At 42.7% G+C, this 15,328-nt stretch overlaps 1 protein-coding gene across 5 annotated transcripts in view; it reads right to left on the reverse strand.

Annotated features, from left to right (window-relative positions):
* The window catches only part of LOC119652536, a 425,047-nt gene that overhangs the window by 56,615 nt on the left and 353,104 nt on the right, over positions 1 to 15,328 (reverse strand). For all 5 annotated transcript variants that reach the window (XR_005249556.1, XM_038056740.1, XM_038056739.1 and 2 more), the window contains exon 9: positions 14,712 to 14,839. Coding sequence is in view for 4 of the 5 variants with exons in the window: in XM_038056740.1 (XP_037912668.1) it covers positions 14,712 to 14,839 (128 nt within the window). In the remaining variant the exon portion in view is untranslated. The remainder of the gene's footprint in view (positions 1 to 14,711; positions 14,840 to 15,328) is intronic.

Consider the following 15,328-nt stretch of genomic DNA (forward strand, 5'->3'; position numbering starts at 1 on the left):
TCCGATGCGCATCACCCGGCGAACGTCTCCACTCTTCTCAGTCGATCGATCGGGTCCTCCGGGTTCTTTGTCCATGCTCTTATTTGTCAAGGGAGTTCTCAGGTACTTTTACTGCTTACCACTCAAACAGTTCGTCAATACACTGAAGCAATTCGTCATGTATGTGGCGAACTGATCCCATTCTGTTCGCTAATCTATCGCCCTCCCGGGCGATCTCCTTAACGATATATCAAATGCAAAAGGACCCTCAAACGGAGACTATGTAGAAATAGGTACTCTCCGCAAATCCTCTACACGAACTACCTCCACAACCGCTTCTCCAACACTGAACTCCTGAGGAGAACCTTGCCACATACAGGGAATTTAGAAAATCCTACCCACGATACACACGATACTTTCTCAAAATATGTTCCCTGCAGAAAAAGTGAACGTCCTTGACTACCTCCTCCAATCCTTAATATACGTGAACCTTGTTTTGAGGACGAGGTAAGCGAAACCATCACCCAACTGCTCCCGTCCCACTTTTCACCTAACCCAGCCTTATGGAAATTCTTTTACCCAACCGCACACCGAACTAAGTCGGCGAGTGAAAACCTCCCCATCCTCTATGTCAATCCAGATACCGTCCATCCAAACACTGTATCCAATGACAAGAAATCGGTTGGACAAGGCAAAATTTCTTCAACTGTCCTAAAAGACTGTGCTCCCACCATGCCCTCCATCATCAATCAATGCCTCATCAACGGCCACTTCCCAACAGATTGAAAGAGCGCGCGGATAGCTTCTATCCCAAAAAAGAACCAAAATCCTCTAAATCCTGATAATTACAGGCCTATTTCGATCCTATCGTTCTCCGTCAAAATCTTCGAGCCACTTACTGACGAGTGCTGTGACGCTAATCATTCACTCCCTGATTTCCGATTCGCCAACAGATTCAAGCACTCGAATGGGCATGCACTCCTCGTGTTCAAATCGGACGTTTTTCTGGGACTCAACCGGAAAACACCGACCATAGCCTGCTTCCTAGACATAAGGAAAGCCTTCGACTCCATATAGCATTACGGTCTTCCGTACAAGCTCTCCGAAGTCCTTAAGTTCCATCCTCACCTCTGCAAGTTAATCCTTAGCTTCCAAGATAAGCGAAAATTCCAAGTCTAGATCCAACAACACCTCTCAACTCCCTACATATGTCCAGCTGGCATTCCGCAAGGATCAATCATTTTTGTCACCTTGTTTTCCCTGTTCACCGCAGATCTGCCCAAAAAAAAGTCCACACCCTTACCCAATCCGAATCTTACAATACGCGGACGGCCTTATGATATACGCCTATACCTCCATGAAATACTCCTAAATTCTTTTTTGGAAAGCAACAGGACCTCACGACATCGCATCCGAGCTCTGGAAAGTGAAGAGCTGGGACTCAACACTATGGCTCAGTGAATTCTTCAACCGGGTTGTTCAAGAAGGTAGAACCCCATCTGATTGGCAGGAAAGTACTACATTTCCAATATGGAAAAAGAAAGGAAGTCCAGCAGAATGTTCAAATGACCGTCCGATCAGGTTACTTTCCCCCCATGAAGATTTCTGAACGCATTCATGACAACCATATTCGCGAAATCGTTAAAATAACCGCGAATCAAGCTGGATTTGTCAAGAACTGCGGAACTATTAACGCAATACATGCTACGCGATTACTCATGGGGAACACGTTGAGAAGCATCGCCCTCTTTACATTGAATTTCTGGATCTAGAGAAAGCGTTTGACCGTGTGCCACACGAACTCATCTGGGATGTTCTACGACAACACTTAGTGTTAGAAGAATTTGTGCGCTGGATCCTGGTCTACCACTATCCGAGAATTCAGTTGCCAAGATTTGTGTGAACACCGAAGTCGATGGTAAACGACCAAAAGGCAGGTCAAAACAACGGTGGCTTGATGCGCTGGATGAGGATTTAAAAGTCTCGCGACTGCATCCAGATCAGGCAGTTGATAGAACCAAATGGCGAAACCGATCACGATGAGCCGCCCCCCTTGTGAACGGGACAAAGGCTGAAGAAAAAGAAGAAGAAGAAGCATTGCTCAATGAGGATGACACTCAAACTCAAAAGCAAATCGCGTAACAATTGAATGTGACTTAAGGGAGAATTTGCCAATGTTCTGCATATGTTACGTACGGACATGTACGCTTCGAACAACTCAGCGAACACGTCCGGTCTGGGTTCCACCGCAAGCTTAAGGGCTTTATTGGGCCGTCCCAGCCCGGGGTTTACAGTCACCTATTCTGCCGCAAATCTCCAGCAGCTCGTCTTTGATGACTGGTAGAATTGTTCTCACATTCAGAAGCCTGAAATCTTCCTCGGTTTCGGACATCATGTCCTGTGCCTCCACATATAGCTCAAAGAAGATTGCTTGATGATCGCTGTAAGTGTAGCATTCGCTGACGCATCAGGCTATACTACGCATCAGTGCAGGGCTGGGAAAGGTCAAGTATACAACCGAGCCAGACCCCCTCTTTCCGAAAGGTATTTACAACACCTTCGTTAGCCAGGACAATTTCCTGCTCCATTCAAGGGTCCAAGCATTGAAGCCACCGATAATCAGCTTTGGACTTCGTTCCTTTGCGTCGACGACAAGACTGTAAACCATTTCCTCGAATTCAAACAGTGGCGCTTAACAGCTGTATGCATATACACTACTTATTTTCAACCACACAAACTGGCTGCCTGACTTGGCTTGTCAACCGGAAGCCCATGTCGCCGCTGCACCAGTCGAATCTGTGAGCCATGACGGTTTCTATACGGTTCAATTATGATTGCAATTTCTATCTCAGATTCGTAGGTGGTCTGCTTAAATAAATGCTGAGCGACCCTGCAATGATTGAGGTTTATTTGAATAAATCTCATTTTCTGAGAGCGATCCTTAGATTGACAGTAGATCTCATGCTTTTAAGCACGCACTGCGGCATTCACCGCAAGTGAGTTTTTAACTTGAGTGCGGAAGTCAACAGTTTTACCTACGCTGGATCTTTTAAGCTCGAACATGAGATCCCCTTTCTGAGTTCTTCGGATTTGGTTCACATTTCCGCTCAGATCTTTTAGGTTGGGATCAGATTGTACCCTTCTTAGCGTTTTCGCGTAGGATAGATTGTCTTTGTTGGAGATAATAATCGCTTTGCTTTGCTTTCCTTTTCGTTTTTTTGTTGGTAACTTTAGTTCATCTGCTGTTTTCGTTCGCCTTGGGCTACGCAACGCTGGCCGACATTCGTACATTGGCCGTCTGCTTTCCTTTGCTGAACTGTTAACCCGGTTTTCAGAATTGTCTGTCCTCCTTTTAATGCTAGGCTTCTGTTAACTACATAGGGGATCCTTGTCTTCTTCGCGTACTCGTTTATGTGGCCGTAATTCAATGGCAGTGACATTGTTGAGCCAGCAGGTTTCGGCATCCCTTTAGTATTGATTATCTCCTCTTGTGATCTATCATAAAGGATTCTAATAGCCCTCACCATATTCTTTATGGTTGAGTGAAGAACAACTCCTCCGAATCGGGACTCAGCCCTCTATTAGCCCCCCCCCCCCCCTTTTTTACATTCCTTCACCTTCGGCATGTATTGAACTTAGATGTACCTTACCCTTTATCGTCTTTGACATTGGCAGAGACCTCCGTGTTGACGAGCATCTGCTGAATGGGCCTCTTTCTTGGTCCTGGAGTACGTCCTCCCGCCGCCCCCCTTAAAAATACGTGGGGGATGTTATCACTGTTTTTGTTGTCCAGCGATCTGCCTTCAGTTCATTTTTGTTTGGTTTAGTTACCGATGTTCTCGGAAACGTAGTACTACATTTGAACATCTCCTTTATAAAACCAAATCACTTATAGCACTATATGGCTGTTGTCCAGCAGTGAGGCACTGCGGTCGACGACCAGGAGTCCGCTTGCTCACTCCCAAAAGTCGCCGGTACTGGGGTTCTGAGCTCGTGCACTGTAAGTTTACTCCTTCTCAAGCCATCCTTTCCTCTGTCTGCCTGTCACACCAATTATCTCAGAAACGGTTATCCCTGTTAATACAATGAAGTTTGGTAGAAAAGTGGGGTCTGTTCGCTTCGCATGCAGTTGTTTGAGCGCTAGACTCATTCATTGGTACATTAGTCTCGCTGGAACGTCAAATTCAGAAAAGACTTTGATATTTTCCAAAATATGGTGCTAGACTGGAATCCTGCTGTCATTCATCATGTTGTATGTGACTTGAATCCAGTGGAAGCATATGAGTTGGGTTCCAGACTACGCAAACATTTTTAAGTACAGCCCATACTTATATATAAGGATTTCGTGACCCAGATATTTGTAAACTCTTTTCAGCTGTCTCTTTTTGACATTAATAAATAGATTATTTTCATTGCACCACAGCTCAAGGGATTGAAGCTTAGACTGAGAAGAGGCCGCATCAGAGTGCGTCTGGATGGTACAGTATGGTTTCAAAACGTTAATATAAAAAAGATACATGATATCCGATAATAATCGCGATAGATCAGATATAAATATAGTAAAGATATGAGAATTCAAATGATTACCCAGTGCTACCCCAGATTCATGTCTTCTGGAAGTAGGAGTTTAACTTGAATACCTACCGTGTTGGCATAAAACCGACGTCCTCTTAGAACACGGATTGATTTGGAGACCACAGTCAAAGCCATTTCGTGACTGACACAGCCCTACTGATTTATACAGAGTGGATGCGATTTGTATGGCGCAACTCCACGCTTGAGCCAACTGGAAACTAGTCCCGCAATATGGGCACAATCAGAACCACCATGAAATTCCACAGGGGGGCTAACCAAAAATAACCAGACCGAGAATACTCTCTTGAATAGCCTGGATGATGCCCTCCTGAGTGAGTGCTAATTCGATAATAAGCGGTGTTGTTATGTCGACCAAAGGAGCAGAGTAGCTCGGAGTTAGGGTTGTGCCTCTGTCAGTCTAAATTGGTACGTACTGGCGTTCTCTCCCCACTAGGATATGATCTCTGCAGGTCCTACTAGGCTCTGGGCAATTGAGATCCTTTCTAGGGTGTGAATAAAGGAGACTATTATTATGAGCAAATGCAATAATTGGAGGGCGTTTATGAACTTCTTGCAGGTCCGAGGACAATAACTAAGGCAACACTGGTATGTACGAAAGAAAGAAACAAAAACCTTATTCACTGTCTGTCTGACACACGCACTTTTCTCTAAAACGGCTAAACCGTTTCGAACGAAATTTGGTGCACATATGCGAACTAGGAAAACCTGGCTACTGAGTAACATAAATATATGTGCTGTTTAAAGGGGGCTCCCTATACATGTAAAGGGGGGATGTAAAAAATTTCTCCATCGAATATAGTAATGTGGGGTATCAAGTGAAAGGTCTCAATTAGTACTTGCACCTGCATAGAGGACGATATCTCGCATATGCATGCCAAATTCCTTGGAAATCTGGCTACTTAGGTCAAAGTTATAGTAGTTCAAACTTAGTAAACACAAAACCTTATTAAAACCGGTTTACCGTCTGTCTGTTTGTCTGTCCGTCACACGCATTTTTCTCGAAGACGGTTACAGCGATTGACACCAAATTTGGTAGAAAGCTGGGAACTGTGAACGCTCACGCATACAGTGAGTTACATCCTTTTACGATGAATTTAAGGGGGGGGGGGTCCCCATACATGCAAAAGGAGGGTATAAATTTTTTTTCATCAAATATAGTCATGTGGGGTATCAAATTAAAGGTCTCGGTTGGTACTTTTCGAAGCCGGTCTTAGTTTTGACATTTGTTGGAAAGGTGGGGAGTGCGGGGGGTTAAAATTGATCATTCCTTTAAGGGGGCCATTCTCAGAAACTACCCAACCCAAAAATCTGAAAAAAATCGGGAGGCTGCGACTATATGGCGCCTGGGCTCCGAAATACCTTCCATACTGATATCTGTATAAATAAAGTTAAGAATAGTGCATTACTGTAATTTTTAGTAATTGGCTGCAAAACCCCCCTTAAGTTCATCCTAGCACCACGCAGCAATATAGGGTATAACATACAGCATGATCTCACCAAGTTTGGTGGAAATCGCACTATTACTAACAAAGTTATAATACATCAAAGTTGTCGCTTCTTTGCAAATTCAAGACTATGAATGACAATATCATCCGAAAGTGGATATTCTCACATAATATATGCATATATTACGTGCTACGTACTAAGAAATACACAAAACCTTTCGTACCTGAACGTACCTGTCCAGCTTCCGGTTTCTCGACTTGTTTGTATCTGGTGTAGGTTGTCTGGGCTTCTTTGTAGAGCGTATGAGGTTGACTGCTATTAATATAGTGCTTTGCAGATCAAATTATTTGTGTAAATGGCTTTTTAATAAGTAGAGGGCAATTGTATTTTTAACTATTGACTCAGGGAACTGTTATGTACTCATCATTCCTCACATAGGGAAGCACAAAACCTTTTATACCTGAAGCATCTAGCTTCCGGTTTCCCGACTTGTTTAGTGTTAACACTGTATTTATTTCGAACCAAGATAAATAAACGGATTAATCAAAATATTGTCCGTCATTGGCTACAACATTTTCCAATCTCCCAGGCAGTTTTCGAATTCCAAAGACGAAAAAAAATTTTTCGGCTTTGGAGGCGATCCAAGTTTAAAGCCAATTTTCGACTTCTTCGAAAGAAGTGAACCGGTGACCTGCCAAATCATGCTGCATCCGTCGGAACATCCAGTAATCGGAAGCCGTAAATGTCTGTCGAATACGACGGGTCATGCCTTTCCTCGTATTCTGGCCTGTTTTCTCGTAACGCTCGGCCCAAACGAATCAATTGCAGTTTATACCGATTGCCCGTAATGGTATCACCAGGTTTCAGTAGCTCATAATACACAATTCCCTTTTGGTCCCTTCAATGTTGAGGTCGATGGCAACGGTTGACCGGGCCTAGCGTAGTATTTTTTCTTCTTGAGATTATCATAAAATATCCACTTCTCATCACCAGTCACAATTCGATGCAAAAACCCTTTATTTTTTGCCTTTGAAGCAGCTGCTCGCAAATGCACAATCGCCTTTCCACATCTCTGGGTTTAAATTGATAAGGTACCCAGTTTGCGTTGTTTGTGGATCAATTCCATGGATTTTAATCGTACCGAGATTGCTTGCTGTCTCACTCCCAATTTGACATTTTTAACATAAAAAACCGAAATTTTGCATAAAACAAGGCAATATCCACTGTATATTACTGACAGATATTTACTCTCTCTGATATAATCGCAATCAGTTATCAATGTCAAACATTAATGGCGATTAGAGTCATCTCTTAAAAATGGACCGAGTTCATTTGTACACCCAATATGTTTTAGGAAAGAAAGTGGATGTTGCACGAGTTGTTCTTTTGGTTAGACCATACTCACTTCTAGCATCTCCTGCCGACGTGCGAAATTCCTCGCTTGAAAATTGTATGGAGCTGAAAGCTATTTACATACCTGCCTGCAGCCGGGCAATTAGATGCATTTAGCATAAAAATTCGAGGGCGAGGTCATCGCGGTCAAACATTATTCGAGCTTAGTGAAGCTTTGCGTATTCATGTTTTAACTAGTTCTGTTGGCGGTGAAGTGAAGGGTCAGACTTATTTCCAAAAATGACCTCATTTTAATAGCATCATTTCCAATTTTCACACCAAACTAACCAAGAAATAAAAATACATATTGAATTCTGAACTATCAATTTTTATAATTCATTCATGGGCGAATCTCGCTTCGTGTCTATAAACAGACCATAAAGCGTGCACCCCCGTGTTACATCCTATAAATAACGGGATGAATTTTTTTTTTTTTGAGAGGATGTAGTAGCTTACTCGGAACATTGGCGAGTTGTTCCTTTAGCTTATCCCGGTTGAAATATGTACGCGACAGTGGGCAAGCTAGTGGATGGAAATGGTTCCATGAGGGAGCCAGTGCCGCTCAGGCCACTGGTATCACCCGCTGAGATTTAGCTTGTTATGATAAAACTTTTATTTCATCATGATTTATTATCAATTTGCTTCGTGCTCGACTATCCTGGGTCGTTCTATCATCTTTTGGGTATTTTTCTTGGGAATATTTGATTTCACTGGCTGATATTTTTTTATTTGCCGGCTCGGAACGAACGTGCAGTCATTTATTTCGACTTATCCATTTGCTGTCGATGTGTGTTCTTATCAACTTCTAGACTTCGCCCTGTTACTTTGCTCGTTTCATTCCACGGCGGAGTTGGGAGATACATTATCCGCGCAAGTATCCATAGCATCCATAAATATGGACAAAGTCAATATGGTGTAAGTATCCATTTGAGTTTAAAGGCGATGTTTTGCGCTCTTCAAAAAAGTGTTTTCAGATAAAGAATGATTTCATATGATTACAAGATGCTCCCTCTTTTTTGTCTTTCTCTTCTGCTGGGTGGGGAGGGCAATTTATAGTCCGCATATCAGTATTCTGTGAGCTAAGCAATACTTACAATAAATTTTTAATAAAAAATGATAATACGACCGCACACAATATGGCAAAAACAAGGCCAGGATAGCTTCGACGACGCCAGTGGACGACGATGATGTGGTTTGCAATTTCCATTTATTATCTCCTATCTTATGACTTCAAATGTCTTCTTGTCTCGTGGCCACTCCGTCGATTCGATTCGCACTTCTGGAAATCAAAGGAGCAGGGAGCAAAAACAAAATGTAGCAAGGACCCGAGAAGGGAAACAGTATTACATTTGGAAGAAAAAGGAATATTGCATTTAGAAAAATGTTGTCACGATCTTCGGTCCCTTTGAAGTCGAGCCATCGAGGCCCAACTTGTATCTTTTTCCCATTTGCTACTTTTTCTTCTCGACCGTTCCTTTCTGTCTCAGATATTTTTTTATATATAGTTGACATCATGTATATTCAATGAATTCTTCGCCGTTCCTTCGGCCGCATTCCGCAAGGCTTAGATCGACCTCAACGCGTCTATCTCCTTGGCTGGTTGTTTAGTATTGATATCATGGATAAAAACCGATATAATCGGATTTTATCTATCTCCTTTTCGATATTTTTGCTAGTGAAGTTGTCGTCGATATCCCTGTCGATTGCACTACACGGAGCGAAAGAAAAACACGATAGCGGAAAAATCGGGCCAAGAGTGTGTTATCGAATTTTTCATTTTCCAGAAAAACAAAGTTTCAATTCATTTCTGTGAAAAACAAGAGGAGAATGAAGCGATATCAGATGGGCCTAAAGTGGAAGAAAACATGTCGAGTGAAACTTGTAAACTTCTTCGATTAAAAGGAAAACATGAATACACTATGCGCGTTGGAATGGCGGTGAATGGTAAATTTGTACATTTTGTTGTATCGGATTTTCGTCAGAGTTCAATAGACATGAGGGAAACTTTCAAATCATCTTCAGAGGAAAAGTTTGGCATAGTTCGGTGCTATGAAATTTGCATTAGTGATTGCATGTTTCGTGATAAGATAGAAGCAGAACTAACTTGTCTCCCGGGAGTTGAAGTTGATTCTGCGGGATAGATACCTAGATAAGTATACGCTGTTGTACAAAAGGCAGGAATAAAAAGAAAATAAATTTAAGTCGTTTTGGAAACGAACAAGATAAAAATATCTTCAAGAACAAAAAAATCGCATTCTAAGAGAAAAAAGTTGTAAGAAACTGTGCGAAGTTCTTCGGTATTTCAGGAAGAAACTTGACACCACATATGCGTAGTGAAAATAGGATTCATTAAGGCAAACCTATCAAATGCTGACTGGTACCTAAACTGTGTCATTTGACCCATTCACACTTTTAGTAAGCTCGGTTTTTCAAAGGTTATGTATGAAACAAAATTTTATCAAAATCGGTTCATTGATTATCTGGTCATCTGCTGCCTGACATTTGCACTTTGCGGTACACATGCTCGGTTCTGACACGAAGAGTTTGGTGTAACCAGCAGCATTTAGGCTCACCCTGTAATTTTAGAAACGTGTTCCCAGGCCTTAGCCAATGCTACTGGTACTCCAATTGCTGGTTCCGGTCCCGGCATGGGTTTGTCTGAATCCTCTTTTGCTAAGCATCCGACATTCCATTTCCTTCTACGCCACATTGACCAGGTACCTAGAGTAGTTCTACCGTATTGAATCTAGAGATAGAATTCAAACTGGTTCTGCATTCCTGAATGATTTTCGAGGTGATGAAAGGAGTACTCAACGCCTTCAATGCCTCGTGGCTATCACTGCAGATTGCGATGCGCCTACCCTTCAACCGCTCGTCAATCAACCAGTTTGCTACCCTTAGGGCAACCTTACTTCGGCTTGAAAAATTGTTGCATATTGTCCCAAAGGAAAAGGCAATTTCTCATTTTTATTCGAGAGGTAAACTCTAGTTTCAAAGCCCTGTTCTGCTTTTGAGTCATCGGTGTAGAAGACTTCCCTAGATCCCGCCACGTATTCCTCTGGGACTTCACAGTTTTCTCTATCTTTCAGGATAACTTCATATCTTCTACCAAGCAGATGTATGGGGACACGAGAATCGGAAGGCATTGTAAGAGCTGGATTCAGTACTCCCAGTAACTCTTCCAATGCTCTGTGCCCCCTACATCCATTGTTTCCCCATAGATGTAATCGAATTAGTCTATGAGCTGCTCATGGCACCGGTAACACCCAGACACACAGTTCTTTGCAGTGCGGCTAATTTACGGTGAAAACCTTTTCATCTCACCTTAACCGACGAACATGGGTCTAATAAGAGCAACGTATATCCACATTACCACATGAGGCCTAAGTTCCCATGTCGAGGTAAAGGTCCGTCTGCACAGCCCATAAGCTGTGAGAGTTCGTTTCAACTTTACTTCTACATCTTTGTTCCAAAGAAGCTTTTTATCTAGAGTGACTTCCCAATATTTCACTTCTTCGGAGAGTTAAAGAGTTGTACCCCTCATCTCTGGGAGGTCCAGGTTTCTCCTTTTTGCGAACAATATCATTTCGGTTTTATTTGGATTAACTGAAAGACCATGTCTGATGCATCAATTGTGTATGAGATCAACAGCATGTTGTATATTTCTACACACCGTTCCAAGATCCCGACGAATAGCCAGCTCAGCCACGTGATCAGCATAAGCTTGAGCGTGTATTGGCAAATTTTACAGTTCGCATAGTAGTGAGCCGATGAGCATACTCCACGGAAGTGGCGACAGCACACCTCCTTAAGGGCAGCCTTTCGTTGCTTCTGTTGTTAGATAGCGATCGACACCCACTTCAGCGCACAGCATTCTCTGCGTTAGCATAGCATGGGTCCATTTAATACAGGCATCATCAACACCATGCGCTCTGGTGGCATCAAAAAGTTTTGGAAAAGGCCCACAGTAAAACGCTCTTTCAATGTCCACGAACACCCCCCTCGCGCACTCACCCTTCAGAGTTGCATCCTATATCTTTGTAACCAAAGAATGAAGAACAGACTCACAGGACTTTCCACGCTGGAAAGCATTTTGGTTTTCATTAGGTGATTAAGTGAATGCGATCTAAGTGCGTTACCATGAATGTGAGGCTCAACCAGTCTCTCCAAACCTTTCAGCATGAATTAAGTCAAGTTGATCTGCATGAAGTTCTTTGGATAATAGTCATCTTTCCTAAGCTTCGATACGAAGACTACCTTAAACTTTTGCCTAGAGGTAGGTACATAGCCCAAAGGAAGACTTACTAGAAAAATATTTCTTAGCAATCGCTCTAAGTGCTCCATACCTTCCTTTAGCATTGCTGGATAGATGCCATTAATGCCAGGTCCTTTGAAATATACAAAGGCCAGTGTGGAAGCTCTCACCTTTTTACAGATAACAACCGCTTGCGCAGTGTTCCAGTTCATCTTGCATCTCTTTTTCGCCTTCCAGTTCCGCACAGTACGCTCTAAAGGAGTCTCGTTTCGAAGACCTAACGAGCCTCTTATATTCACGCTGTGAGTTTCAGAAGTTTAACCAATATTCGTTCTTATTGCTTTTGGAAGCACGATTCAGAAGTCGCCTGGTTGATTTCCTGAGTTTTTGCAGCTCCCGGTTCCACCAAGGAACCGTTTTCCCGCTTTGGCCTCGAGAAACAGGACAAGCCTCTTCATAGCACTCTAAAAGTGTGCAGTTCCGTGATTCTAATTCATCTTCTAGCGCCAAAGGAGTAGTCCTTAATCGCTTAGGGAGCTGAATTTTATTGCCAAGAAATTCATTGAACTTTGTTCAATCCGTTTTCCCAAGATTCCGTCTTTGTCTTTCCAGACTGTTCGTTCGCAATAGTCAGATTGAATTCTAGGTGTCGGTGATCTGACAGTGAGAGCTTGTCTAGCACCCGCCAATTTGTAATCAACTCTAACACTTTTGAAGTACATATTGTTAGGTCAAATACTTCACTTCTCAGTCCCACGAACACAGGGTCGCACCCTACGTTTGCAGTCATGAGATCAGCTAAAGTGATGGAATCAAATACCTTCTCTCCTCTTGGATTGCATTTGCTACTGCCCCAACAAATATGTTGAGCATTCGATGATGTTTTTCCTCTGGCCATTTATCTGATACTGTACGATGACCGTAACTAAGTCCTAGGAACAGAACTGTCTTAGCATGGTTGCCTCTAACTGACTTGACATCAGGACACAAGCTCTCGGTCTTATGGATCTTTCATCGTAGAAGATCCTAGTTCCCTTTACTGAACCAATGCCACAGATTCTATTAAATCGAACCCATGGCTCTTGCACCAGAAAAATGTAATCGTGCAGCTTTATCAGCCTCGCTGCCAACAGATAGGAGGAGGCTTTGGGATGCTGCAAGTTAATTTGACCAATCTTTACGTTTTTTGACATAAACTTAGTCTAATGTGTAATAGAAAACTGTTAGAAGCATATGCCGCGGTCCGCGTGTGACGGGGTTTCCCCAACACCGTACCGCCAGATACTCGATCCCCTCGTGTTTGATTTCTCTGAGAATAGCCGCATTTGGAGGTACATCATTGGCTCATACCAATGAGGCACTCCAGGCAAATCAGTAACAGATCAGATTTTTTATCTGCGGCAGGCGATGGAAAAACTGTTGGAATATGGGCATCAGTTTCAGCATCTTTTCATCGACTTTAAGGCCGCCTACGATAGCAAAGCAAGGGTAAAATTACGCGGATATGAGAGAATTCGGTATCTCGACAAAATTGATTAGACTGACTAGGCTGACCCTGAACAATGTGCAAGGCTAGATAAACGTAGCAGCATCACTCTCGAGACCATTCAAGCGTTACCCACGCGTTATAGCTCGCAGTTAACTGAAATGCGCTTCAGCTCCCCCACGACTTTCCGAGACGCCCGCATTGTTTCGCTACTGTTCTGCGCCACGTGCCTTTGGGGCGACCTACTCACCGCCCTCCTAGGAAGAGTGAATTCCACGGCATAGCATAATCAGCAATGGAATTATCGCTTCTCTTTAATATGTGACCTACCCACTAGCACTTCTGCCCTGCGATCAGTACGTATACCAAGGAAAGGAATAGTTCCTTCTTTTTTTCTCCAATTACGTTTTCTGAAGCTGGCATTCAAACATGTATTTCTTCCTTCAATTCAAAAATTTACAACAGCTTGTTGTTAAAGTCCAGAATCTCAACTGGCTTTTTTCATATTAACCTTTAAGTATTCGCAGCTATTTTTAGTGAAAATCCGAGGGTTAGAAGCAGGCAGTATACCTAATCGTAATCCCTATTTCACTTCGTTATCTTTAAAAAGCCATGGCAAAACCATTTCGAAATATTTTCATAGATCCTGGAAATCTCCGTAAAATACAATTCATCCTTCAAGTGAAATAGGAGTGAAACAAAATGAAATATAAAAGAATAAAAAGGAAGAAAATACCGGCTGGAATCCACTGCAAAGGGCAAATTAGATTTCTTTCCATTATTTTGGGTGAAAACTATGGTGAAGAGCTTAACAACATGAGCCAGGGTGGGGGTAGGCAGTAGAAATAACAAAAAATAAGAATAACACAGCGGAACGAAACGTGGGGGCGACATCCACCATCTTTTTGATGAATGAAAGTTAATGCAATATAAGAAAACATGGCATACGACCCCCGCTTATATTATCCTTATGCTCGCTATATGTAGTCAAGAACGCGAGATATTCCATCTTTTTCTTTTCTTCTCTCGTCGAAAAGTTGTAAATATATTTAGATGTTTTTATTCCTCCCCCTCCTGTGCCGACTCGTCTTCACTGTCCTCCGCGAAGAAACAAAACATTATACAAAAAAAGCCTTTGAAAGCTTCTGAGGATAATCTTTAGATCCTTTGTCATTTTTTAAGGACTATTCAAAGCCTAAAGGCAGAAATATATAAAGATGTACAAGAAAATTGGAATGAAGGACGACGACACCAACTCGAGGATATATACCAAGAAATATTTGATGAAAGAGCGGGAAGAGAGCAACAGAGGAAATGGATGCCTTGATATCCTAGCCTAGTTGAAAGCCGAAAAGAAATGCCTTAAGCAACGTGCAACGAGGCCCACTCTTCCGTCTGAATATGAAGCGTTGTTGCTCCGGCCGCCCCATCATCACAACACAATGTCAATGACGACGGAATGATGATGATGATGAGGAGGACGACGATGAGGTTGAATTGAATAAAAAAAAAATACGAAGAAAAAAGAACGGGAAAATGGAAACTAAGGAAACTTACCTTTGATGAAATGTATACACAATGTTACCCATTAGAGCGCGCCAATGTCGAGGTGCTTTGAACCACGCCGGGAAGTCGCAACGTTCTGCTGGCGGAGGTTTTCGCAGTGTCATGATACGTGATCCAACCTTTAAATCAATGAAGGAAAGTATTTGAATTTATGAAGTGACTTCTATTGAAATTTTTAAAAGATAGAATGAATGGAAAATGAAAAAAATAACAAACGATATAGAAATTGTATTCTCACTTAACGGCTAGATTAGTCCCTATATCCTGTATGAGCCTTGAGAATGTTTCTTGGTGAAGAGCCGATCGTTACACCCCGGGACACACTGGGAGTCCCCGGAGCCATCGACAACTGCTTGTCGACGTCGATGGGGTGATATGACCCTAGCTTTGTCAAGGTGGTAGTTGTGGAGTGTATCAGGAGCCAACCCCTTCGGGACCCTGGTCGAGTAGTGTACATTGAACCGTCCGTGGTATCCGGTCCGTGACTTCTGGGATCAGCACCTCATATGTCAGTCCTCAGGGAACTGGGGTAGGGGCTTTGTCCCCGAGGGTATACCCGTTTCTGACTATTGCGACCCGCTCCCTTGCACACGATGCGCTGATAAAAA

The sequence above is a fragment of the Hermetia illucens genome, chromosome 3, assembly GCF_905115235.1.
Source record: "Hermetia illucens chromosome 3, iHerIll2.2.curated.20191125, whole genome shotgun sequence".
Lineage (NCBI taxonomy): Eukaryota > Metazoa > Arthropoda > Insecta > Diptera > Stratiomyidae > Hermetia > Hermetia illucens.